The 25,724-nt window shown below is 50.2% G+C and overlaps 3 protein-coding genes across 21 annotated transcripts in view; 2 read left to right on the top strand and 1 right to left on the bottom strand.

Moving 5' to 3' along the window:
• The first annotated feature begins 358 nt into the window (after positions 1-358).
• Positions 359-8,615, top strand: LOC122380476 (26S proteasome non-ATPase regulatory subunit 13-like). Of its 8 annotated transcripts, none has more exons than XM_043363656.1 (8): positions 359-466; positions 1,998-2,104; positions 2,361-2,474; positions 2,796-2,985; positions 3,347-3,483; positions 3,782-4,085; positions 6,423-6,620; positions 8,375-8,615. In XM_043363656.1, the coding sequence occupies exons 2-8, from the start codon at positions 2,007-2,009 to the stop codon at positions 8,471-8,473; spliced, it is 1,140 nt and encodes a 379-aa protein (XP_043219591.1). In that variant the 5' UTR covers positions 359-466; positions 1,998-2,006; the 3' UTR covers positions 8,474-8,615. The 8 variants fall into 8 exon arrangements, with proteins under 8 accessions (XP_043219591.1, XP_043219594.1, XP_043219596.1 ...); XM_043363659.1 differs by having other exon boundaries at positions 371-466; positions 1,976-2,104; XM_043363661.1 differs by lacking the exon at positions 359-466 and adding an exon at positions 475-558.
• A 111-nt stretch (positions 8,616-8,726) lies between these two features.
• LOC122380475 lies at positions 8,727-15,927 on the bottom strand. Of its 2 annotated transcripts, XM_043363654.1 has the most exons (10): positions 15,638-15,899; positions 14,398-14,527; positions 14,054-14,110; positions 13,585-13,689; positions 12,244-12,378; positions 11,888-12,013; positions 11,199-11,367; positions 10,112-10,252; positions 9,365-9,737; positions 8,727-9,329 (listed from the first exon to the last, which is right to left on the bottom strand). In XM_043363654.1, exons 1-9 carry the CDS (start codon positions 15,733-15,735, stop codon positions 9,403-9,405), a joined length of 1,296 nt encoding a protein of 431 aa, XP_043219589.1. In that variant the 5' UTR covers positions 15,736-15,899; the 3' UTR covers positions 8,727-9,329; positions 9,365-9,402. The 2 variants fall into 2 exon arrangements, with proteins under 2 accessions (XP_043219589.1, XP_043219588.1); XM_043363653.1 differs by having other exon boundaries at positions 8,727-9,737; positions 15,638-15,927.
• A 79-nt stretch (positions 15,928-16,006) lies between these two features.
• Positions 16,007-25,724, top strand: part of LOC122380473 (MAP kinase-activating death domain protein-like) — a 63,456-nt gene continuing 53,738 nt past the window's right edge. For 7 of the 11 annotated variants that reach the window (XM_043363645.1, XM_043363643.1, XM_043363650.1 and 4 more), the window contains exons 1-4: positions 16,126-16,245; positions 17,890-18,360; positions 18,877-19,024; positions 19,936-20,083. In XM_043363645.1, coding sequence (XP_043219580.1) covers positions 18,099-18,360; positions 18,877-19,024; positions 19,936-20,083 — 558 coding nt within the window. In that variant the 5' untranslated portion in view covers positions 16,126-16,245; positions 17,890-18,098. Of the gene's footprint in view, positions 16,246-17,889; positions 18,361-18,876; positions 19,025-19,935; positions 20,084-25,724 lie in introns of all 11 variants that reach the window. The other 4 variants (XM_043363649.1, XM_043363648.1, XM_043363652.1 and 1 more) reach the window with 3 other exon arrangements.

Here is a 25,724-nt window from a genome sequence, read left to right as displayed (position 1 = left end):
TTGTGACAGAGCAATGATGTTTGTTAGAATCACTTATAAGTCAAAAAATTGCAAATAAATATCAAAACAGTGTTTACTGACAAGTCAACGCTTCAAAAAAGTTCACTTGTCGTTCTTTCTCATCAGCCTTTTCACTGTCAAAGTTGAAAATCGAGTCATAATAATAAAATTGAAGCTCAATGCTTTTAGTAATACAGTAATCAAATCTTTTAAATCTGGCAATATCCCCTTCATTGACCCTACTATACGTTTCTTTAGGTCAATGCCCAATGGTCCCTTGCTTTTTCTTGAGATATTTTTGCATTTGTTTAGTGCGCATTTATATTGTCCTTAAACATGATGAATTTCCTTTCCGTATGTGGCGCACTTAAAACCTTTGTTGCGCAGGTCATTGTTGCTGTTGCAGGTTGAATGTAAACAGTAAATAGATAAAGGTTTATAGTGAAATAGTGATTTGTTTTCTTTTGTAAGTACATATTGAACTTTATTAAGTTTTTTAACCTTTTCTTGGTTACATCTGCCCTTTGCATCCCACTTAAAACTTCAGGAATTAATAGTGTAAGGCAGACATGTGCCTGCTTGGAGTCTTGCAGATTAAATACCTAAATAAATTGACAAGTGTTGCTGAGGTTATAGGAAGGCCTTAAATTAATTATTATTCATTTGTTTTAAACTAAGACTGAAGCTAAATATATAAAATTGAGGTTTTACCCGATCTCAAGAAAAAATTAAATTGATTAATGATCCCAATGAAGCTCTATAGATTAAGGAGCTGGATCTATGATCCCATCAAATCCAGGGCCCTGTTCAGTCGCTGTTTTATATCAGCGTGCTGTCGGTTTTCCCTATGTAAGGAAGTTATTGCTGGTGCGGCTTGGCCTCTCATTGGTCTAACGAATAGACCACTTGAATTCGACCAATGAGGAGCCAAGAAGTAGCAGCATGGTCGCAGGCTGCTGATAAATAAACGGGGTGCAAACAGAGCTCTGGCTTAGGATCCATGGGACCAGATCCCAGATCCAATTGCTTGGTTCCATGCAGTGTGCACATGTCTGGTACAGGGGTTTAAATTATAAAGAGGTAAATAAGGCAAAAAGGGTCATCTTAACTTCACTTTCTGGATGCTTATTCCTTCCTTTAGCTAGTCATCAGGATAAAAGGCCACTATGCTTATGATGAGTCACACTCACATTAAGTGAAAGGTGTTTTGGAAAGGCTGTGTACCAGCTATGATAATGGTAGAGACCAGAGGGTTGGGCTTTAGATTGAACACTACACTTGAACAGCGTTGGTCTGGTTATACCTTGAAAGATGACAGTGAATCAGCAGAAACAGTCAGGGTGCCTTGAGGCAGGGTGCTCCAGTAGTTTGTGATTCTGACTCTTTCAGTGATACCTCCACAAGAGGTACCTACCTACCATTCAGCTTCCTCAGCCTCCACTGCTGGCCTCTTGTGGTCCACAATTTGTGTGTTTTTAGGACTCAGGAGTAACTCAAGTGGTAGGTATGTCTAAGAATCCAGGGAAGGGCTGATAAACATTTGCCATATCTCCATGTTGGTGGCACCATAGTGCAGCGACAGGAGGACAGAGATTTCAAGGCAGGGAAACTTTTACAGGGTACTGCAGGTCCATGAGGTCCATGATCAGGCAGGTCATGAGCTGCTGAACTCCTCCAGTCCAGCCTCTTCTGGTCTTTGGAGAATGAGCTCTAGATGGCAAACCCCATAGTTGTGATATGATCCTTCCAAATACTTACATTCCCTTGTTATGTTCTTGCCTCTTAGTCTTACCTGATGTCTGTTCACTGGTTGCAAAACACTGGATCCCTCAACAACTTCCAGGCTGGCTAGGTAGGTAGGTATTTACTAGGTAACTGATCTTCACAATAAGTCCACTGCCCACTAGGGCAATGTTTGGATGATTTATTGTGTGATTGTCATTATTCTAAGCTAGATGTGATGTGTGGTTTTCAGGCTGTGACTAAACATTTTGCAGGCAGTAACCATGTCTTCAAAGGCCCTGAAGTACCTTGCAGACCAGCAGTCTTCTAGCAAGGAACTCTCAGAGACATGGACCAAGCTGGAGGAGTACTATAACAAGAAGTAAGATAATTGTCACCAAACACAACACTGAAAGGATTTGAGGAGACATTTTTACAATAGCTCCATCTAGTTAGATGATTGAGATTAACAAATAAAAGGACAATTGTAAGAATGATGACATCAATGTTTTACTTTTTTCAACTGTATTTACATTGCAATAAGTAAAATTGTTTTTTTTTTTGTAGAAGGTAGTTGCTTATTTCAGTTGTGACTGAGCATCTTTGATTGTTATCCAAATGATTGTCTTGTTCTACAGGCTGTGGCACCAAACAACTCTTCTGCTCTTGGAGGTTATCAAACACCCAAGTCTGCAGAAAAATGATGAACTACTCAAATTGTATCGCAACTTTGTTGCCGACTTCGAGAACAAGTAAGCAGTACTTATACTTGCATGCATACTACCAAAAACAGTCTTTGAATGTGTGTACTGATCAAGTGATATGTATCTCCAGCCTTCATCTGCGTACATACCTGTGTCATGCCTCATACAAATGTGGTTAATCTGTGACATGTACATATGCAGTTTCCAAAGCTAAAATCCACCAAATGATTCCATTAAACCATTGGTAACAGCTCAACATCAAAACCCATGTGATACAGTTCAGGACCTTGCCCATGTTCCGCGACGATCCTCGCCCTCCGCTCGCCCCTTGTGCCCGGCTGTGACGCTGCTGCCACCTGGTGTCGCCAGAATGAACCACATCTCGCTGGTGGAGATCTGCGGCGCGGCGGTGAAGCAGATCAAGGACCCGGCCGAGGCGATCGCCTTCATCGAGAAGGTGGAGACCAAGGTGAAGGCCACGCCGGAGGCGGTGGTGCTCTGTAAGGTGGTGCTGGGTAACATCCGACTCTACAGCGGCAACGACGCGGCGGGGACCAAGGTACGGGCCGGGCGACGGCGGTAGGTGTGGGACGGGGATTGGATTGGGGCGGTACGGGTGGAGCGAGCTTTGGGATGGAAAAGGTGGTGTAGGATGTAACGGAGCAGACGGGATTGTACGGATCATGGTGGGGTCGGTAGGGCTGTGACTGGGAGAAGCAGACCAGAGTAGCCTGAGCTAACTTAGAATATGTTCGGGTTTCGGAGGAAGTCTGCATTGATGCCTGAGTAATTCCTGGATCGCAGTTAGTTGAGCTCCTGCTCCCAGTCGTGTCCGACTAGGTATGTGTGTGTTGGTGAGGGAGCTCGGACACCACCCGAGTTCGTCTCTCACCCCGCCGGCCGTCACCGTCCGTCCGCAGAAGCTGATTGAGGACGTGGAGCCGATGGTGGACGACCTGGCGCGTGTCAGCTTCATCCACGGCCGCTTCTACCTGCTGGCCAGCGGCTACTACAAGCAGGCCGGCATGCACGCCCAGTACTTCCGCACCGCGCTCAGGTCAGCCGCTGCTTCTGCAGGGAGAACGGTCAACACGGGGGAGAATGAACAAACACATAGGTACAGATACGCAGGGCGACCAAAGAAGACACAAAACACATGGTGTGAACACAAGAACACAAAACATATGGTGTGAAGGCTCAATAGGGCACATCACTACCCATGCATCGATCATGCTGTTAACATTTGGTATGGTATTTTCCTCTACTGGATGGGTTAAGAGCTGCACTGTACGCCTAGTGATGGCCGCATATAGTTTTGTACTGTCCCTAAAGATGTCTCCGGTGTATCCGCGCAGATTCCTGGGCTGTACCGAGCTGGACGAGCTGGAGCCGGTCCAGAAACAAGAGTACGCCTTCTACCTGGCGCTGGCCGCCCTGCTCGGCGAGGGTATCTACAACTTCGGCGAGCTGCTGGCGCACCCGATCCTGCAGTCGCTGGAGGGCACCTCGCACGCCTGGCTGGTCGAGCTGCTGCTGGCCTTCAACACGGGCGACATCGCCACGATGGAGCGGCTGCGGCCGCAGTGGGAGCAGCAGGCCGACCTCAAGGCGCGCCAGCTCGAGCTCCGGCAGAAAATCTCGCTGCTGGCGCTGATGGAGGTAGGTGGCCGGGAAGAGGTTGCTGTGCGTATGAGTGAATGTGAATGCGTGTGCGTATATGTGAAGAGGGCCGGATGTTAGGGAAGGAGAGGGGACGATCGGTGGTTAGTTTCTTAGTTTCTTACCTACTAGCCCTGATTGCACTGTTTCTGGCTTATGAACACCATTTAGCATGATCGATATCGCAACAGAAAAGCCGTCGAGTGGACTTAACGAGTCAGCTTTGTGCCAGATGTGCTGAATTTGTATTATCTCATGACTCTACCGTTGTGGATGCCAAATTATATTTTACACCTCGAAACGAACAATAATTTCTTATGTACCTACCTCACTGTTGATCGATTCCCCTATCCAGATACCTTCCTTCAATCCTCTTTTAAACGTTATCTGATTTTACGGATAATGCTGTATGACGAGACCTGGCACAAAACATATCACCTCTATGAATCTCAGCAGCTGCGCCTCGTCGGACAAAAGTTTTTTTTTTTTGAGCAACTGAGCTATAAGTCAGCGCTGAGAGCACGATAGGGCTAAAGTTCAAGGATTCCCGTTTGATCAATGGGAACTCTGCATCGATCTACCAGCTGTTCTGAGGCACGTCTTTGTTATCAGTTCACTGATGCGAAAATGCATATTGAATGCGATGTTGAATAGTTGTTTGTGATGCACAGTTAGTTCTTTCCACATGCATGCATGGCGTCGACATAGAGTGGGTGTAGTCCTGTGTTGAGAAGTTGCTTAATGCCCTCTGGAGTTTAAATTGTGTTCCCGAAAGTTTCATAACATTTCTTATCTGATTAATTGGACGTCGCTTTTTCACCTTTCATTGTTAATATTTTTTATCTTCGGAACGTTATTTTCAATTTTAGTCCACAGATGCTGTTTGGATACAGAAAAGCGCAGATTCATTTTGACAATTAATACAAAGACTGGGAGGTCTGTCTAACGTTCCAACGATGTGTCTGGCTACTGTCATGCTGACGTGACACGTTATGTTCCTCGGAAACTTGACAAACATCGATCAACCGGAATCAAACTCGGTTTCTGCTCATTCTGCCACCACCAGAACCCCTGGGTTTCCGTATAGCCTTTATTTGTATCCCAGCCGGACCGTCCTGTTTTACTCTGTCTCCGTCCCGTGCCCCATCCCTGCTCATCCCCTACCCTTTCCCCAATGTCACGTCTCGCACCCCGCTCCGTCCGGAGGGCGAACGTCTGATGCCGGCGCAAGTAATGATAAACGAGTCCGGTTCTTCGACAGCAGCTCTCTTATACTCTTCAGTTTTAGGCAACCACTCTTGTTCCTATAAATATTTAGCTTTAATAAGTACGTGTAAACACGCTCGAACTTCTCAATTCAAATTGCCGTGCTTCAAATATGGACTTCTTACCGATAGCACAGCATATCACTGCACGGACGCACATCGACTCAACAGTACAACACTGCACCGTTGGACACAAACACAACAGCACATCACTGCTCGGGCGCACACGGTAGCACAGTCGCACTTATCGCCAATCAGGGCCAGTCTGCCGCCGCCGCGTGATCCACCGCCGGCCGATCCGATCGGTCAGCGCCCCCGGCTATCACCAGCCGACCGGTCATGGGCGGGGTCAGCCAGTGACCGGGCAGGCAGCGGCCGGCCGTAATCCATCACACCCTTACGAATCAAAAGTGGTGCTGACACAGTACACACATACAATCGCGCTTTCATGTTTACATACTTTGTTTTCGAGCTCTCATGCAAGCGCAGCATCCCACTATGTAGTTACGGACTGCGAGCCTGCACCTGCATGACTGCTGTCTAGCTCGTTTGGCAAGTTTGCCCACATGCGGGCTCAATGTTTGCGTCACTAATGCCTGCACGGTGCACGTTTGGCTGATAATCCTCTTCAAACCCCAAGCGCTGCTCCTCCCTTCCAGCTTATTCTCTCCTCCTCCAACCCAGCTCTGACCTACCGTAGCCTCTCCCACCGTTTCCTACTAGCTTCAGTCCGTACTTTCCCATTTCTTCTGGCGTTATTCTCTCTATTTCTGATCCTACCCGCCCCTGCATCTCCCCTTTCCAACAGATGACGGCGTGTGTTCGCCCCAGCTTTAACCCCCTCTCCACCCTGCCAGCTGCCTCTTTCTTTCATAGGTGACGTTCCGCCTGTCAGAACTGTAAATCTCTAACTAGCTCTAATTCCCTCCCTCTCTTCCACTGATAACGTTCCGTCTCCCGGCATTGTTCGCCCTAACTTTTACCCTCCCTGCCCCTCTCCGTTCCCTCCAGAACACGTTTCTCCGGCCGGCACTGTTCGCCTTAGTTTTGACTCCATTCCGTTCCCCCCCAGATGACGTTCCGCCGGCCGGCGCTGTCGCGGTGCGTCACCTTTGCCGAGGTGGCCGCCGAGACCCGCCTGCCCGAGGAGGAGGTCGAACTGCTCGTGATGAAGGCGCTGGCGCAGAACTTGGTGCGCGGCCACATTGACCAGGTGGACAGGACGGTCAACCTCGTCTGGGTGCAGCCGCGCGTGCTAGACAAAAATCAGGTACCGTCGACCGGGGTGAGGGGGCGACTGGGGTGGTGGAGATAGGAATACTTGGGGGAGGAGTGCAACTGGAGTTGGATACCTGGGGGGTTAGATGGGTTATCCTGTGGTCTCATGCTGCCTAAGTGATAGCTTTGTCGATTTGATGAGATATCCTACCACAATGGCATACATTCACTATGACTCATTGTAGGATATCACGTCCCGGCGGCCGAATAAGGACAGTCGTATGTTCTGAGCACTGAACAGGCTCCCAGTGATGTATACGGATTATGGGACTGTAGGGGACCGTTGTAGTACGGGGAAGCACTTACTGATAATCGGCGTCACCTGCGGGCTCTTGAGTGCCGATTTTACGACAGAGAAGGTGTCAGGCTGATCGGTCGTTACACAATCCCGCCGATACGCCCATTGTTGGTTCGGGGCTTTGTATTGTTGTCGGTGGGATTTCGCAACTATCTGGCTGCTAATCCCTCCCCTCCCTCCTCCCCGTCCCCACCACCTGCCGGTCTTGGTGCACTGGCCGGTGCGCGGGCACGACCTCGGCCCACCCGCCGCTACTGTTTTGACCACCCGGCCCGCGGCCGGCACCTTCCTGACCTAACCTACCAGTTAACCGGACTGTGTGAAATGGCTTTAGAGGTGATTCAATTTTGCTATTTTAGCAACTCTTCGTTTTGCGGTTTGTACAAGGCTGACCTTTTTTACTTTTAATCAGCTCTTAAGGATTATTTGTTTCCTTCTTGCATTTTGTTGTTGCTGTTATTTAATGCCATTTCAACACACCTAATAAGGGATTCAGTGCACGAATTCAATGTTCGGCTAACATTTCTTGTTGATTTTTAAATTAAATAAAAATAAAAATTTGATTTTTTTATTTTAGCAGCTCTTTGTTTTGCGGTTTGTACAAGGCTGACCTTTTTACTTTTAACGAGCTCTTAAGGATTATTTGTTTCCTTTTTTGCATTTATTGTTGCTGTTATTTAATGCCATTTCAACACACCTAATAAGGGATTCAGGGCACGAATTCAATGTTCAGCTAACATTTCTTGTTGATTTCATTATCCATTATGAATATGAGACACATTTCGCTTCCGGCATTATTGCGCGCACATTTGGCTCTTTGGCATGCGAGTCTCGCGCGAGTGTCGGGCTAGAACGGCGACTGACTGGAGGTAAGCGATCCTGTGTCATTTGATCCCGTTCCAATGTGATCCAATGTCCGTTTACTATCACATTCTATTGCTATACTATCATGCATTTATCCGGCTCCGACAATCTCAGACTTCACCGGTCTGGGTGTTAACGAATAGCACAGTGATGGAGCGAGATGACGTGATGGGCTCTGACGTGTCGTGACAAGTTATGACGTGTCGTGACAATATCGCGACTGCCCTGGCGTCAGCAGGAAGTCCCCCTGATTAGCTAGTGTTTCAATCTGGGAGGGGCTTCGGCCGCCGACTGAACTAAAATAAACTTAGTGTGATCGTCATTGACGGAACCACTTCCTTTTTCGTCATCATTGTTTGATTAACTCGATGACAGTTTTTTGGAGTAATCAGCCATTTTTATTTAGCGATGAAATATAAAGAAAACATTTCGAACATTCTTCCTCAGCTCATTAAAACGGTTTGAATTATTCGCCGCAGTCGTTCCTGTCTCTACTTTACGACTGATAAAATGTTTTGTTTCTGCCTGAAGGTCGGGAGCTGTGGTTAGTCAGTGTTGCGTGACGCATGCCGTTCTGTCCGCAGCTGTCGTCGATGATCGAGCGACTGGACGTGTGGTGCCGCGATGTCCAGAGCATGGAGATGCTGCTGGAGAACAAGGCGCACGACATCCTCACCTACTGAACGGTGACGTCACCATGACGTCACCCGCCGACACGGCGCCGGCGGTGTCTGGTCCGTCCCCGGGCCACCGGAACAGCGACAATGTGTTCTGTATCTCCGAACTGAAACCGTTTTTCTTGCGTTTAATATATCTGGAAATGGTTGATGGTTTTATGGGGATGTTGTTCAGTCTGGGCTAGATTCATCGGCCATCGGCTTTACGGGTTGTCTTTGACTCGAATTTAGGGTAGGACGCGAACCCAAACAACGGATCTATCATCTTACACAGGCTGATATTTCCTGTTTGCATGACATTAGCGTTGAACGGTCATTACAAGGTCACAAGCGTTCGGACACACACACACACATACAGACGAGCGGAAACGAGTCGTACGACAGAGCGAAATAAAAACAGCGGGTCGAGTACGGGGCAGCCGGGCGGGCGGACGGAAGCGGAGGATGGAGATAGAATTCCCGGGTGCACTGCCCGACACTGATAAACAGAACGTTGGCAGTCGCAGCACGCCGAAGCCGTCCCAAATAAGGCGCCGTCAACATTCGGCAGCCATTCACCGTGTTTTGTAGCAGGCTATAGACGGCACATTGCGCTCTGAACCTCCTGATACCAGAAACCGGTCGGGATAGGATATACCAGGCCTGATGTACAAAGTTCGGCGGGTCTGGCCAGGCTTCCGCCCCTCCCCGCCCCAGACCGGTCGGTTGCCAAGTCGGTGGGCCAAACTCCCTTGGCTCTGGGTGACAGCACCGAGGAGATATTGCGGGATCTGGCGTCTCAGACTCGATCCAATGCCCCCTCGCCCCGGCCCTCCCTCTCATCAGACAGTCCCCGGGGACAGCCCTCCGGCCGCAGCTGCTGCAGCTCCGAGAGATGCAGCAGCTGCGGAATTCCAAATGCAGCCAGACTGCGGAAATCCCTGACGGCACTGGCATCAACATAACTGAACGATATACATGGAGAGAGCGAGCTCCGAGAGCCGTCTCGAGGAATGCGCCGCGTACCCGGCAATGTTCCACCGAACGAGATCACGGGGAAAACCAAACCGCCGGAACGCGCGGCCGGTCTTCCGGTCTCGGTAGTCGCCAGTCTCGGTGTCCCCGGCTGGCCGGAGTCTGTGCTGCATCCTGAACCGTCGCTCGGTTACCTCTGGACGCGGTCTACGTCGGCTACTGCGCGGGCGTGGTGAAGCTAGTTCTTGGCCAGGTCCAGCGCCAGCTTGTACGCTAGCTCCGGGGGCCGGTCTCGGCCGGCGGCGATCGCTCCCGCCTGTGACGACGGAGGGGTCGGTCAGGGGAGGGGCGACGTCACGCCACATCGTCACGTGACGCACGCGCCGTGCCGTGCCGCCCGCTGGCTACAGGACTAATGACGACGGCGCCGCCCGACACCCGCTGTCGGAACCAAAAGGCCGGCGTGGATCCGCGTAATCACCAATCCAATGACGATGACAGCGACACGCAGCCGTTTTGGGGCAAACAGGGCAGTGGCGTGGTCCTCGGCTAGACCGAACAGTTGAATTTCATTGAAAGCATTGGTCGTGTTCTACTGAACGGGGTTTTTCGATGAGGTTAACAGGATTGTTTACGTTTCCTCGCTTTGGCCGCCGTATCGGCTAGGCGCGGGTGCCGCAGCGATCTCACCTTTGCCGAGTCCACCACGAGGCCGTGCTGCTCGGCGACGGCGCACTTTTTCTTCTCGATGTCTTCGGCGTTCACACCGCGGCACGCGTCCCAGGACGGTGGTGCGGAATCCCTCCGACAGAGCGTCCATGGCCGTGGCGGCTGTCGAAGCGCAGGGCGGGGGTGGGGCAAGCTTCAGGGAACGTGTCGAGGCGAGTTGTTGTTGTTGTTGAAGAACGTATTGTTGAACGTTCACGTGTTGAGGCGAGGAAGCGGATAGTTGCACGTGTCGATGCGAGATGCATCTTCCGAGACTTTTGAAAGAGGGATACCGACTTAAAACTTTGCTAGGAAAGGAAGTGTCAGGATGACGAAAGGAGAAACATTTTACATTTTCTCCAAGTTCCCGGAAAAGTTTTCTGACGAAATCATGGGACCCTTTTTTTGTGCAGTGCGGTAAGTTTATCTCTATCTCTGAAAACTCCAGACACGTGCAGTGTTCTAGAGTGATATATGTAGGTGTTTCAACTTTTGTAAACCAATGTTTTGATTGAAAAGTAACCTTGATATATTTTACCGACTTATCCGGTGTCCGCACGAGGTTCTACACGTGCATTATACCGCGAAAGAACTGAAAATTGTCTTTGTTGGACAATGAAACGTGTCTTCCATTCTACTTTCGAGTTTATAAATGCATGAGGACGACGATCCAGGATAACCTTGTTCTCCACCACCCGTTCTTAAAATAGTTTTCAGGACTCTACAGCCCAGTCGCCATTCAGTGATGAAACCTTGCTCCCATTCAACAGTGCTCATGAATGCATGCAGGTATTCATGACCACGAAACCCTTCTCCATTATGCATCAATGTTGTATGTGGCTTGTGAGAACACGTGGGAGCGAGGTTCCAAATGACACCAACCCTACCCACCATTTCAATCCCGGTAACCACCTACACGGAGTTGGCCTGTGCCGCCAACTCCCTCGACATCAACTAGTGTCGCCATAGCTCTTCCAAGCAGCCGTCCAGTCCACCCTCTGTCTAGACACTCTACAGTCAGCCCCCGACCCAGAACCCCTTCCCCAGCCGTCCGTCCTGCCCCTCGTACCGACACAGACGTCTGTAGCCAGGCCGCAGACGATCACGTCTGTGATGAACCGCTGCTTCAGCTGCTCAGACAGGCCGGTTGACGACTCGCGCGCGTTGTCAAAGAACGCAGAGTACGACTCGATCTCGCGGTTGCAGCCCTTCTTGATGGTGAGGGCTTCGTCCATGACCTGAGGAGTGAGAGGCCAGGTCAGGTCGTTGTCGGGCAACTTGATCAAGGTTTTTGACCCTACTTCCGTTGCCTTCTATCGGTCAAAAGGACACCGTCTATGTTCGTTGATCCCGACAAATTACGAAGGCTGGTGCTCTTCAAAGCGTCTCATCACTGTAGCTACTAATGCTAAAAGTGCCCACCCCGACTAGGAATGGCTTGTTTGATCGACGTGATCTCGCTATTTCGAAACCATAAAACCGGGAGATCCGTGGTGGTGTTGAGATAAGTAGACGATTAAATCGCTATTTTTGTCATGCAAACGGATGTTGGGGTGAAAGCTCCAAGGCGTAGGTAGTGTTGCTCAAAATGTCAAGGCCCAAATCAGGATGGTCACGTTTGACATTATTTGGACTACTCGCCAATCGGTGGAACGCAGATAAGGAGGAGGGCTTATACGCATCGAACATCATAAAACACCAGCGCCTCCGGGTCCCGCCAGTTTCCTACAGTCAAGAGGCTGTTAGTCTGCACTTTACCTTTAGGTCGGGATGCAGCTGCGCTCCCCACGACTCCTGGATGCAGTGCGGGGGCCAAAGTGTCTGCTCCCGGACCGGACTGTCAAACACCACCGTGTCCAGCACTTTCGCTTCCTCCGCCGATACCTGTTCGAGTTCGAAAATTCCCGTCATTGTCATAGACATGCGTTTTCACATATGCTCTGAACGACCTAATACGCCTAGTGAAGCGGTTCTCAGAGTCAACCTTTTAGCAGTGGATCTGCAATGCTAAACAAAACATGTACGTATGCGATACATGTTCCACACAAAACTCACTGACGGCGGGCAAACTTGACAATCGCGACAAAGCTTTCGACACCCTATTTGGCGCTTACCTTGGAAGACGAGTGCATCGGGAAATTAGCGACATTTGTGACGAACGAGATGTGGTCACTGGGGTGCCAGTCGAGTGAGTAGACCACCACGTCAAACTTGACAGAGTCCAGCACAGAGTTGATGACGGGAACCACCTGAGGTGCAGCGAGATAGTTGGACAGAGGGTTAGACTCGCGCAGGCTCGGACTTATGGGGTTCTCATCGGCTTCATACTACCGAAAAGGCGTACTGGAACAGTAGGTACTCAGAACGTGATCTCTGCAAGTATTTGATGTCTCCAGTTCCAGACTTGTGTGTTTGGCAATCTGATTACTTAAGAAGATGTACGTGAATGTCGTTTTTTACTGCGCCAGCTGTATTTAAACAATCATAAATAGAAGAGCGCTAGGCAACGTATGTTTCTGGAATACATATAGGCATGACGCATATTCAATTTTCAAAACATAAACGGATATCCAAGAGACAGCAATCGATCACTAGCCATAAACACACGCCTTGTCTACGCGTCATTATGAATTATAGTAGCCTTGGCTGCACCACTGGGCCCGTTTCTGTAACACGGCTGTGGTAGCCCGGTGGGCGTGTCACCCATCTGCCTTTTATGGGCGTCATTTCGAGGAGCAGAGGTCGATGCGATGCGTCACACAATCTCTGGCACGCGTGTCGGAGACGCGTCTATGCGAGGCTCAGGCCCGTTTCCGCGCCACGTAACACGGCCGGGCGTCACGTTACACGGCTGGGCGTCACGCAGTCCTCGTGTGCCGATACCCTCAATTAGAGTTCTCCCATTTCGGAGTAAATAACTTGGGAACAAATTAGGCCCGCCACAGCGGGCGAACTTTCTGCAGCGCTATAATGTATGGTGTGTGTTTCAGGCAACGCGTTTGGAGAACGACAACGTAACAAAACAACAATTAATAAGTCAACGTTTGAAATTATCCGTAGTAAAAAAGTTTTGTATTGACACATGGTTCGTGTCTTGTGACCCTAGGTCAATATCACGAAGCCGTTAGCAGTCGGTCGGCTGTCGCTGTGCACTCAGAAGAGGGTATTTATTCCTCCTTGGGTTATCTTCTCGGCTTATAGGACGCGTGCGACATTTCATTTACCATAACCAGTATTTATATTAATACATGCGGAATGCGGATACGGGAGTGGCTTTTTACCCGTCACACTTACGTTAGTCGTGAACCATAACACATCTTCTAAATTGGATTGCCCTCGTAAATCCTCGGTAATTAGCGATAGGTTACGGAACGTTACTTTGCAGAACGGGTTATAACTTCTGCAAAGCATTCATACATGTTGCATGACTAGCAAAAGAAGTTAATTTCACTTACCTCTTCACCTTTGTGGCCTGCAGGGCAGTTACAGACCGCCAATGATCCCGAGATGAAGTCGTTCTGCACGTCCACAATCACAAACGCCGTTATTGGCCGCAAAATCTGAAATATACCGAGCTCGGTCAGTTGTGGGGTCATTAATGCTAGCTAAGAAGGTCGCGGTTAGCTTGGTCTAAGTTCGATCTCTATAGGTTGTGTGATACGTCTTTTGGATTAATAATGGAATCTGATACAATCCGAGTTGTTCAGCTCATTTCTTATGAGAATGTTCTTTGTCTTATTTTAAATATAATATTTTATAATTCCATACCCGGTGGGTGGAACATTGAACGAAAGTCCGCCCTTGCATTGATCCAGTCTTGGTGAATGGCCCACGGCGCCCTAGCAACTCTCACATACAGGATCGAACACGTCCGGTCTATGGGGGCGGGCGGCGTCCCCCGCTCGTGTTACCGAGCTGACTCACGGGCGTGATCCATTTGCTCCAGCACGTCTGGAATTCGGCGCTGTCGATAAACCCGTCCTGTAATGGGCATGTCGGGTCATATGGTGGCATAAAGCCTTCGGAGGAGCTGACAGCCTGATACTGTAGTGAGATGAGCCGACTATATGATAACGCCAAACTGATTTGCATAATTTGATGCCACGTTATTTGACTTTGAGTATCATGAGAAGCTTTTAACTTACGAGGTGTCATCTATAAAGAAGCGCCGGCAGCCTGTAGCTCAGTGCGAGAACTCGTGTTGCGGGGAAGTGTAAAGTGATTGTCACTTGTCACCCTCTGGGACTGCAGATGCGTGATTGGCTCACCTGGTTAGTGTCAAAGACGCTGAACATGCAGGCCAGCTTTTTTATCTCGAGCGGGTACGGCGCGCCGGTCTCGTCTCTGAAGAGCGCCCGGCACAGCGCCCCGAACTCGTCGACACTCAGCTTGCCGTCACTGGAAGAGGTGCGACAACCGCGGGGTCAGCAGGTGCTGCAGGGGAGCGAGTCGACCAACGGGTGAGTGACGAGCAGGGCTGATCGGGCTAGGGGGACTCATCTGCTTTCCTCTTGCGAGCTCGGGAACGCGCACTCTTTCGCTGGCCCTCTCATTCTGTCCTCTCTTCCTCGCCCTCCCTGTCCCTCTCTCTCTCTCTCTCTCTCTCTCTCTCTCTCTCTCTCTCTCTCTCTCTCTCTCTCTCTCTCTCTCTCTCTCTCTCCCTCCCCTTTTTCCCTCTCCCTCTCCCTCTCCCTCTCCCTCTCCCTCCAGCCTCCTCTAATTCATCATCTCAGTGACGTGTGCGACTCCTGGAATGTCGTTACGGAAATCTCCGACTCCTCAGTAGTCAGTGGTCACAGATCGTTTCGGACTGAAGGCCGTGGAGCTACCGATACCAAAGGAAGGGTAAACTGGAGCTCTGAATCGCTCAGGTTTGATTGTAAAGGTGTCTGGGATCTTGATAGTGCGAGCGCTGGGAGTGTGATTGGTCACTGGTATGACGACATCGTGACGTCATTGGTGTTTTGCAACCGGTATCGATGTTTTACGACTGTACGCAATTAACGTGATTGAGTTAGCGCTTCCAGTCCAGCCAACGAAGTTGTGACTTGTGAAATGTCCGATCTATTGCAAATGGCAAGCCATTAACACCTTAAATCTTAATGAAATAGGTACTGCAATTGAACATGTAATTTATAGCATCAACCTAATTCGCCACAGTATGATATGATACGGTTTGATACTCGATAATTCAAATAAAAACTCACGGATCCAGGTGTTAAAGGCCTATCTGGTGTTTATCATGCAGAGCAGAGATATCCATTGTGCGTTCGGTTTGGCTAAACTAAAAGGGTTAGTTGGCATTCCCGCCGGGCGCCGACCTAGGCAATTACAGTGCAAAACAGTTATGGACAAACAAAACAGTTTTGGTTTAGCATTGCTAAAATTGTCCGTGACACGGTCATGTCTTCCGGCTTGCTGACGTCATGTTTTTTCACAGATGAGAGCCGCTGCCTTTGTTGAGCGCCGTTGCATGACTCACAAGTCACGGTCATGGTCGGAGCTCACCTGTCCAGATCGAAGGCCTGCAGGCAGGCGTCCATGCCATTCTCCAGCGTGGCATGGCCGTCGGATCGATTGAAGAACTCGCTGCAGTCCTCTGCCATGGCTGCACTGTGTTCGATCACCACTCAGCACAGACCGTCTCGACACCTCCGCTCTCGACGACAGGAGCACGCCCGCGGCGCGGCGCCGACTGCGCAGGCCGCCCGGCGCCCAACCCACCGACTCCGGCTACTTTCACGCGCTCACCTCACTCGGAAACCTTTGGGACTCGGCCAGCAGGTCACGACCGGCGGACAGCTGCCACCTCGTGAGAGGCGTCCGAACTAACACTGCAGCCGGCTGGCCGCTAGGTGGCAGACCATCCGCCCGTCTGTATCGATTCAGCCGGACGGACGGCGGGACGAACGGACCGACGGACGGGCGACGGCGCTGGGCCGGCGCGCGACTGCGGCCGCCCGACAGCGGCGGGCCGCAATCAATACATACGAGGCGGGTCAGCACAGGTGGCTCACTCGCAGACCGGCCGAGCGAGGAGCATGTGCCCCCGGGAGCTGCGGCAGCGCCGCCGCCGCGCCGCCTGAGTCGTGCCGACCGCTGCTCTCCGACTCACGGTGAGTACGGACCACAGGAGGGGCTCTGGGAGGGGGAGGTCAATGTAGGGAGGTGTAAACTGTTTGTTGAGTCGAAGTTGCCTCGATGTGGACGGTTCGATCTTGTTTGTCGCGTCGCGTGTCCTTGACGTGGCAAGGTCACGGACGCTCCAAATTGCACCTGTGTTTTTAGGTCACTGACTTGCCTATGCTGTCTTCGACTGCTGCCGGTTAAAAAGGACATTTACACGTTGCCATAGTTTTAGGCATTCGGTGCCTGTTTTGGTGTCGGGCACGGTGAATCGTGCGGCGCCCCGCCGCTGCGACTTTGGTGCGTGTAAAAACATTAGCCAGGTGATTTCTTTTTACTAGGTATGCGTGGCAACATGTCAGATCTGAGATCATGATGTTTTTCTCTCTCGCTGTGAGTCTTTATTGGTGCAGAGCCATCTAAACATCTGAGCTGCGCGTTCTTAATCGGTCTCAACCCTTAATTAGCATCTATCTACCTAATTTCTGATTATTGCTTTTCACTTAGTTACATTGATGCTGCCAATTATTTGGTAATATCGTTAAGAAATATTGACCGTTGATTTGATTTTTGTGACCTCACTTTAACTTGGATTAGATGTTACTAAAACGGTCTCGTAGTTAGGTACTCTCGAGCACTTTTGATGTCGTTCCTTCTTAGCCCAGGAGTCGCCGAACGAGAAAGGGGCGATATAAATTCCCCCGGCACTTATGCACCGGACTCGTGTGGAATCGGTCAAAAATCAGTGGTCTCGGCCTAAACTGGAGTATCTAGGCTGGTGACAAATACCTAAGAGATGTAAGATTGTCTTCCCATCCCGTAACCTGACCTTAGAAATCATCGAAGTCCGAAAACCCCAAGGTTTGTTTCGTCATTCGCTCCTGTTCAGATTTAAATTTGACGCGCTGCTCCATTGACATTTCACATTTGTGCCAGAACCGACTACCTTTACTGAAGCGATGGAAATGAGGAAATCATAAAAGCGAACTGAAAGGAAATAGGTGCTGACTTGTCTGTAGTATAAATCTGCATTCACTCAGTCGTCGTTTAAAAAATACCCGACCGAACTCGGGATTATACTATTTTGCTAATGCGTCTAGCGTCCGCTCCATTTGGCAAAATGTTTCAGTTTCGTTCTTTTGAGCAAGCATTCCTTGTCATTCTGTACCCGTTACATTAATCACTCAAACTCATGTTTGTACGGTGTGGAGTTGACCTGGGCGCTCAGCTCCGCCGCCCGCATGTCCCGCGGACCCGTATACCCGCTCTGGCCGGGGCTGTTCGGAGGGGCAGCGCTCTCGGGACCGGGTCACCGGGCTATCGACTGCAGTGGGGGGGGGGGGGGGCCTCACCAGAGCCGACCGACGCCAGAACACAATCAACAATAAATTCCGCGAACCCGGCTCCGTTATCAATAGGCCCTCCACCAAACGGGGATCGATGGGGAAAGAGGTTCCGAACGTAAAATTAAGTCGGAGTAAAATAAATAAAGTGAGACAAGACAGAGGTACAAACACCTACTGTAGTAGACTTAATGAATGGCTAAAACCCATGCACAAACTGGCACAGTGACCCACTTTTTAGCGTCGATTGCACCTCACTCCTCACCCCTGACCGAGCCGTATCTTTCGCAGGACCTTCCGGTGGCAGTTCTACTGGCCCTCTTCACTGTCTGCCGGGGACCTCTGCTGGCGACTTCTACCAGTGACCTGTCACTGACTTCTACAAGTGACCTCTTCCTTTTGCTCTTTACCGATCTGTACCACCAGTGACCTGTCCCTGACCTGTATCAGCGACCTCTCCTTGTCACCCCCCCCCCCTCCTCCTCTGACCCTGCGCCGCGATGGCCACGGAGCGCCGTCCGATCTGCCCGCGCCTCATCGACTACCTGGTGGTGGTGGGCACCCGCTCGCCGTCCCGCCAGTGTTCCGTGCAGCCACCCGAGCTGCTGCGACGCTACCCGCCCGACGAGCACAAGGACTTTCCGCTACCGCTGGATGTGGTGTGCTTCTGCCAGCCCGAGGGATGCGTCACCGTCGGACCCAAGAAGACCGTGCTCCGGGAGGCCACCAGCTTCGTGTTTGCACTCACCAATAAGGATTCGGGTAGGTGGGAGGTAGGGTAGGGGAAGGGTGAAGGGACTCGGTTTGATTGTGATGGGTGGGTGATTTAGACATTGGCTTGCTACTGTGCGTTGATCTCATCTCGCCTATTGGAAACGAGGCGTGAGTCACGCCTCGTCGTTCAGTATTATTTGCCGATTATCCCTGTTACGCCCCGAGACTAGACGGCTGTCACTGAGGACGCTTATTTTCATCATTATAGAACATTGACGTTCATCAATGAAAAGATAGGGAACGTTACCCAACGAGCCTCTGGCTCCAGCACTGCCACTCATTGTCCGCCGCTCAATAGCAGTTTCTCACCGGTATTATACGTCAATAGCATTTGACGTGGATGAATAATGTCATAACACACGCCAACTACCACTTACCAGTGAACCTGGCGTCTCTTCAGACATTCAGCAATTGTGACGTAGCCCTGGGAACGCCCATAACAACCCACATGTCTTACAGCGACCACCTCCCCGCCCCTCTAACCCTCGACTTGTCTGCCCGCAGGCAAGACGCGGTACGGGGTGTGCATCAACTTCTACCGAGCGGTGGAGCGCTGTGGCACCAGCCGCCGCGCGGACCGTCCTTCCAACGGCTCCAAACGCGACTCGTGGCGCAAGAGTTCTGACCGCAGTCCCGACTCGGCGTTTTCTAGGTGAGGAGCGGACGGAGGGACAAATACAGACAGACAATGGATATACAGACAGACAGACAGACGGAAAGACGTGACGTCAAACAAACAGACTACTCTATTTAGAGAAGTCTATGGACGAACGAACAGACTGACAGACAGACAGACAGACAGACAGACAGACGGAGGCTCGGACGGGGACGGCGAACACTTGTACGGCCTCGTGCCAACCCCGAGGTCGTGGGCGGCAGGTCACGGTCGTCACGAGGGGACGGGGTTCATAGGATAGACATTACGACCGGGTGACGACGAGACGTATGTACGTGGGAGATGGCTCTGGTCAGAATACGGAGCCGGTCATTGCCTGAACAGATTATCGCCGATTATTATTGCTGCTGTTGTGGATGAGAAGTACAGCTCTCGTCCATGCTGTTGCGAGTATGGTTTTGGTTGGAATAAGACCAAACCATGTAGGATTAACAGGATTAGGCCAAAAGCATTTGCTTTATGCTCACAATGGCATTTGAAATAGATGACAGAGGCATCTATACAGAGATTAAGTAATTGTGTTTAATATTTCTGAATGCTAGCCTTGTGTACGGACGGCTGATGACGTTATTACGAGCCAGGGAAAGGGAAATTGAAAGAAAGGGAAATGAATTACAGTGTACGAAACTCAAGCGTCATATGAAACGCTGATAAATGGAAAGTCATTCCGGTTTCTTTCCCTTTGATGCAATGTCTTTATTTTTCCATTTACGTTCCGAAGGTTTCGTTCTTGGTTTTGGGCCAGACGCACTTTGCCGTGACATGACGTGCTATACTCATCCCGCCATGTAACTGGCTGTATTACTATCTGAATGTCCGTCTATGACCGGCAGCGATCACCGGTTGTCACTGTATCAGTGTCTGACTATCCGTTTGTGAACCGGCAGTGATCACCGCTCGACCGCGGCGGCTCCCGACTCAGACCGGCTGGCCGATGACGTCACCCGTCCCGTGACGTCACCCACGCGCACGGCGGCGGCAGGGGACAATGGCGACCCGACCGGTTCATCACCGCGCTCTAGTCGTCGCAAACAGGTCAGTGGAGGGGATTTACTGGGGGTCAGGTCACTGAAATGGGTCACCACTAGGTCAGAATACGGTCCTCTGCTGACGGGTCACTATCACGTTTCAGACGAGCCAAAGCACGCCTACCTATTGAGAGATAAGTCACTGGCAGAATGCACTGACTGGTCACTGGTCGCCAATAGCCATCGGTTAAAAGACTTATTAGCGATAGAAGAGCCACATGCTTGTCAAGGCTTAGTAAGTACTTGATGTAAGCACTAAGCAATAAGCATTCTGTATACTATGTATCCTATATATTTTTGTATACCTGCTATGGCGCGCCTACCCTCCTCAGACTAGTGACCAAGCTCATGCGTAAAGGGATATGGACACTTCGTGCGTTTTCATAGGTACCAAACTGCGCCCTCCCTGATCGCTCCGGATTTTCCTTGCGTTAGCTCCGCTCTTTTCTGGTTATTTCGTGAAATTGGTCCGTTCTGCTACGTTTGCTGCCGATATGCACGTGGATGCGTATCGGATGGCGACTAGCAAAGGTTCGTGATTTCTTGTCGTGAGCTGTTTTCGGGCGGCACGTCGCGACCGCAAGTGGCTTCGTCTGCTTTTTGTGTGTCGTGTCTCGACGGCGGCAGTGTCCGTCGATGGCGATGGAGCCCACCCTCCGTCCGGCTGTCGGCGGCGACGGTCTGTTCTATGGGGGGGGGGGGGGGCTGACTCAGCCCGGGTGATGGGCTGAGTTGAGTCAGCAGCCACTTCCCGCCCAGACGATCACTTGAGGGCCTCACACGCACGCACACAGCGAGAGGCTGCGTCACAGAGGTCAATTGTGAGCGTGTGACGCGCGCTGAATGATCCACAGTGACGCAGTGACGAGGCAAAAGCATAGGGTATTGTATTTTATCGGAAACTCGAGGAATCTTTGACGCATTCTGTTGTACGTACATGGCAGAACTTATTTTTATGGATTGATCTGAACAATAATACACATATGAGCAGGCCAGTACGACGATTTTTGTCTCCGCGTGGTTCATTTGCCTCTCTCCATTCTCTCGAGATTCTTATGCCTTATGTCCCCTCGTTTGGTCCGCCCGACACAATCTGGTCCTTTCGTGACTTCCAGTGAATTTGTCCCAGCTCCGCCACCGCCTGACGTAGACTGTGGTTGGACGCCGACTGTGGTAGTCATTAGTGGATGACCTGACCAAGCTGTGCTGTGGCTGCGGCGACCCAGGACTGGCGGACGGCGCGGACGTAAATCGTTAGCGGCTAGGCTAATCGGTTTATCGGTTACCCCGCTGGTGCTGTATTCTAGTGAATGTATAATGAATCACTGCGGGTGGCAACATAAACTGCGCGATGGGTTGCGAAAGTTTGCGCCCATTTAGTTCGTTTGACCTTTTACTTGGACAGGGACGGACGCTGTGTTTTGTGATACTGGTGAATCGATTTATTCCGAGAAATAGTCGTGCTCGTGAATATGAAGGAGCGTTTGGGATATATGCTTTATGTATGTCAACATGTGTCAAAACACGGCTCCCACGTAATGCTATAACGTCGAAACGCTTAGAGCACAACCCGATTGAGTGTTCAGTTCATGGGTGTAACTTTGTATACTTTTGAGGTCCCATGTGGGACCCCAATGCAAACATTTGGGACCCCAATTGTCATTTTGGGACCCCAATAGTGGAGGCCCCTGAGACGCACCAGCTACTTTACAAATGGAGGTCCGATGTTCATATAGAAGGTTCTCTGTATAAAAAGGAGGTCCTTTGGACAAATCGGAGGCCCTGTTGGACAAATGGGAGGCCCCCTGGACAAATAGGAGGCCCTCTGGACAAATAGGAGGCCCCCTGAACAAGTAGGAGGCCCCCCGGAAAACAGGAGGCCCCCTGGATAAATAGGAGGCCCCCTGGAGAAATAGGGAGGCTCTCTGGACAAGCAGGAGGCCTCCTGAACAAATAGGAGGCCCTAGACAAATAGGAGGCCCTCTGTACAACTAAAAAGCCCCCTGAACAAATAGGAGGCCCCATGGGCAAGTAGGAGGCCCTCTGCAACTAGGAGGCCCCCTGAAAAAAATAGGAGGCCCCCTGAAAAAATAGGAGGCCCTATGAACAAACAGGAGGCCCTAGAACTAGACAAACAGGAGGCCCCTTTCACAAAAGGAGGCCCTCTGGACAATTAGGAGGCCCCCTGGACAAATAGGAGGCCCCCTTTATGAATAGAAGGACCCTGGATAAATAGGAGGCCCCCTGGATAAAGAGGAGGCCCCCTAAAATAGGAGCCCTCTGCATAAATAGGAGGCCGCTTGGAAAATAGGAGGCTACTTTAACCAATAGGAGGTCACCTGGAAAAATAGGAGGCCCCTGAATAAGTAGGAGGCCCGCTGGACAAATAGGAGGCCTCTTGGGCAAATACAGGGTGGGGCAGAAAGATTTACCTGTTTGTTTTCAGCCCATAACTCAAAAATTTATGGACGGATTTTAGTGAAATTTTGCATGCGGCTTCCCAACTGACTCGTGTATAACTATTACGATCGTTTTTAATTTTATCAGGGTTGTTGATGAGCTATGGCGGAGATTACAAAAAGAGCCCAAATTGCGGTGCCGATGCAGGCTGGCCACAGCGTCCGAAGCGTTCCCAAACAGCTCGGTGTTGCCATAAAAACTGCTAACAAAATAATGAAATGCCTGGAAGAGACAGGCACAGTGTCGATGAAGTCCATGGCAGGCAGAACAAGGCATGTCCGCACCAAAAAGCTGGTTGATATCGTGCACAAGATGGTGTTTCGAAATCCTAGGCGAAGCATGCGCAAACTGGCAAGGGACCTTGATTTTTCGCCCAAAATGGTCAGGAGAAACATAAACGACGATTTGGGCATTAAGTAATACAAGATGCAAGGTCGACACCTGATTTCGGCGGCATCCAAGGAAAAGCGGCTACACAGGGCCCAAAAGATATTGGAGGAAATCAGAAGCGCCGGTAACAAGGTCTTCCTCTGATCCAATGAAGAGATTCCCACGGTTGAGCCCCAGATGAACTCCCAAAGCGACATAATCTTGGCAGATGGTACATCCAGTATTGATCCTGCTATCCGGACCAGTTTTGGTCGCCACAACCCTGCTGGTGTTATGGTTTGAGCTGCCGTCGCATCCGACGACTCAAAAGGACCCTTGATCTTCATCGAGGCGGGTGTGAAAGTCAACTCACACGTTTACGTCCATCTGCTGGAGGAGCATGCTTTGCCTTGGGTCACTCAGTCGTTCCAAGACGGATACGTCGTCGTCCAGGACGTTGCGTCGCCTCACACGGCCAACTTCACTCAACAGTGGTGCAAGACCCACATGCCTGGGTTCTGGGACAAGAACATGTGGCCATCATCAAGTCCAGACCTGAGCCCGATGGACTTCACCACCTGGGCCATCCTGGAGAGGGAGATGTGTGCAACACCACACAGCAGCATCGCTGCTCTGAAGCTGGCCCTCGACACGGCATGGTCGATTTTCGACGAGGGCACCGTGCGGCGCTCGTGCCACTCCGCAGGTTGAAGTTTCGGGGCAGGGGTGAAGACGAAAGGTGGCCATATTGGTCAATATTACCGTTGCTGAGATGTGTACATGCTACTGAATACGTGTACTAAAAATCAATTGAATATCTTTGTTCGGGACCGAAATATTTTAAGAAATCAAGAGGTAAATCTTTCTGCCCCACCCTGTAGGAGGCCCCTAGAAAAATAGCAGGCCCCTTGGACAAATAGGAGGCCCCCTGAACAAATAGGAGGCCCCCTGTACCTACAAATAGGGGGCCTCTTGAACAAATAGGAGGCCCCATGGACAAGCAGGAGCTAGAGGTCCTCTGTACGAATAGGAGGCCCCCTGGACAAATGGAAGGCTCCCTTAACAAAAAGGAGGCCCTTCAAAAAAAAGAGGCCCCTGGACAAGTAGGAGACCCCCGGACACATAGGAGGCCCTTGCACAAATAAGACACCCCTGGTAGGATAGAAAACCCCTGGATAATTAGGAGGCCCCTGAACACGTAGGAGGCCCCCTGGATAAAGAGGAGGCCCCCTGGAAAATAGAAGCCCCCTGGATAAATAGGGGACCTTCTGGACAAACAGGAGGCCTCCTGGACAAATAGGAGGCCTCCTAGACGAATTGGAGGCCGCTTGGACAAATAGGAGGCCCCCTAGACAAATAGACTCTGTAACAGTAGGAGGCTCTCTGTACGTGCAAATAGGAGGCCGGCGCTCGGCCTGTAGAAACTTAGCTGTATGTACAAAAAGGAGGCTCTCTGTGCAAGTAGTCGAAGTAGGAGGTTCTCTGTACTATACCTACAAATAAGAGGCCCCCTGGGCAACTTAGAGGCTACACAAATCGGAGGTCACCTATAAAAAGCGGGACTCTGTTGGAATGCCTGTTTGAATAAATTGTTTTCCTGATATTCAAATTATTTAATCCTCGTCCGCACATGGGGAGGCAGTGGTTGCCACTCCCCCCCCCCCCCCGGTAGTTTTTTCTGCTCTGCACTCAACATTTTGATTGCTAGAAGCCGAATGTTTCGTACATATCTGTTTCTCTATCCTTTCTTAGCGTCCACTAAAAATTTCAAGGTTCTGTGGTTTTTGGTTTCGGAGATATGACTTTATTCTTCAGGTGATGTCATAACCCAAATGACAAATGCCCAATATCCTGCGTTGGCTATGGGTCTTGTGAGCGTTTGACACCTTGATTTCGGCCTTTTTTTGCCAGTCTTACCTTCCACCTATCATGGAACATGTTGTTCGAATGTGTAGAGATGCCAGGATCAAGGTCAACCTAGGTCATCTAAAAATATTGCGTTTTAGGCAAGCTGAGTTGACTTTCGTGAAGTTTCTTTGACTGTAAAAGCTTCTCAGTTCATGATCTCATGCTATATGGACACATTCACAATCGGTGCACAAATCAGTATACAAACAGACACACACAGACATACAAACACATATCATTGACCTTGACCTAACTTGACCTGAAATGACCACAGCCAGCAAAAACCTAGTCGGATAGTGTGACAAAGAGGTTCTAGCTGGCTTGGCACCACAATACGGCAGCGTCATCGGTATATGATGAGCAGCGCACGTGTTATTCCAACGGGCAACGGTGACCCCAAACAGCAACATTCTTTAGTTTGACCTGACCTGGAAAGTCAATTACTGACCTGATGAGGTTAAATTTGGTATCATTGGATTCGTCTCTTCCCAAAAAATCTGTTGCTCTTGACCGCGAAGCTTAAAATCTTGTTTGAATAAATTGTGGTGATGTCGAATAAAATACCTACACAAGCAGCGGGCCAACCCATCATAAACCGATGACGCTGCCGTATTGGTGCCAAGCTAGCTAGAACAGCTCTTTGTCACACTATCCGACTAATTTGCTGGCTGTGGTCATTTCACGTCAAGTTAGGTCAAGGTCAATGATATGTGTTTGTATGTCTGTGTATGTCTGTGTATGTACTGATGTGTGCACAGATTGAGTTGTGTGTCCTTATTACATGAGATCATGAACTGAGAAGCTTTTACTAAACATGCAGTCAAAGAAACTTCACGAAAATAATTTTAGATGACCTAGGTTGACCTTAAAGGTAGTGTGCCACCTTTGAAAGATTTCCCATTTTATTTTTC

Source organism: Amphibalanus amphitrite, unplaced genomic scaffold, assembly GCF_019059575.1.
Source record: "Amphibalanus amphitrite isolate SeventyFive unplaced genomic scaffold, NRLGWU_Aamphi_draft 000098F_arrow, whole genome shotgun sequence".
Classification (NCBI taxonomy): domain Eukaryota; kingdom Metazoa; phylum Arthropoda; class Thecostraca; order Balanomorpha; family Balanidae; genus Amphibalanus; species Amphibalanus amphitrite.
Note: the sequence above shows the minus strand (reverse complement) of the source record. Positions and strands in the feature narration are given on the sequence as shown.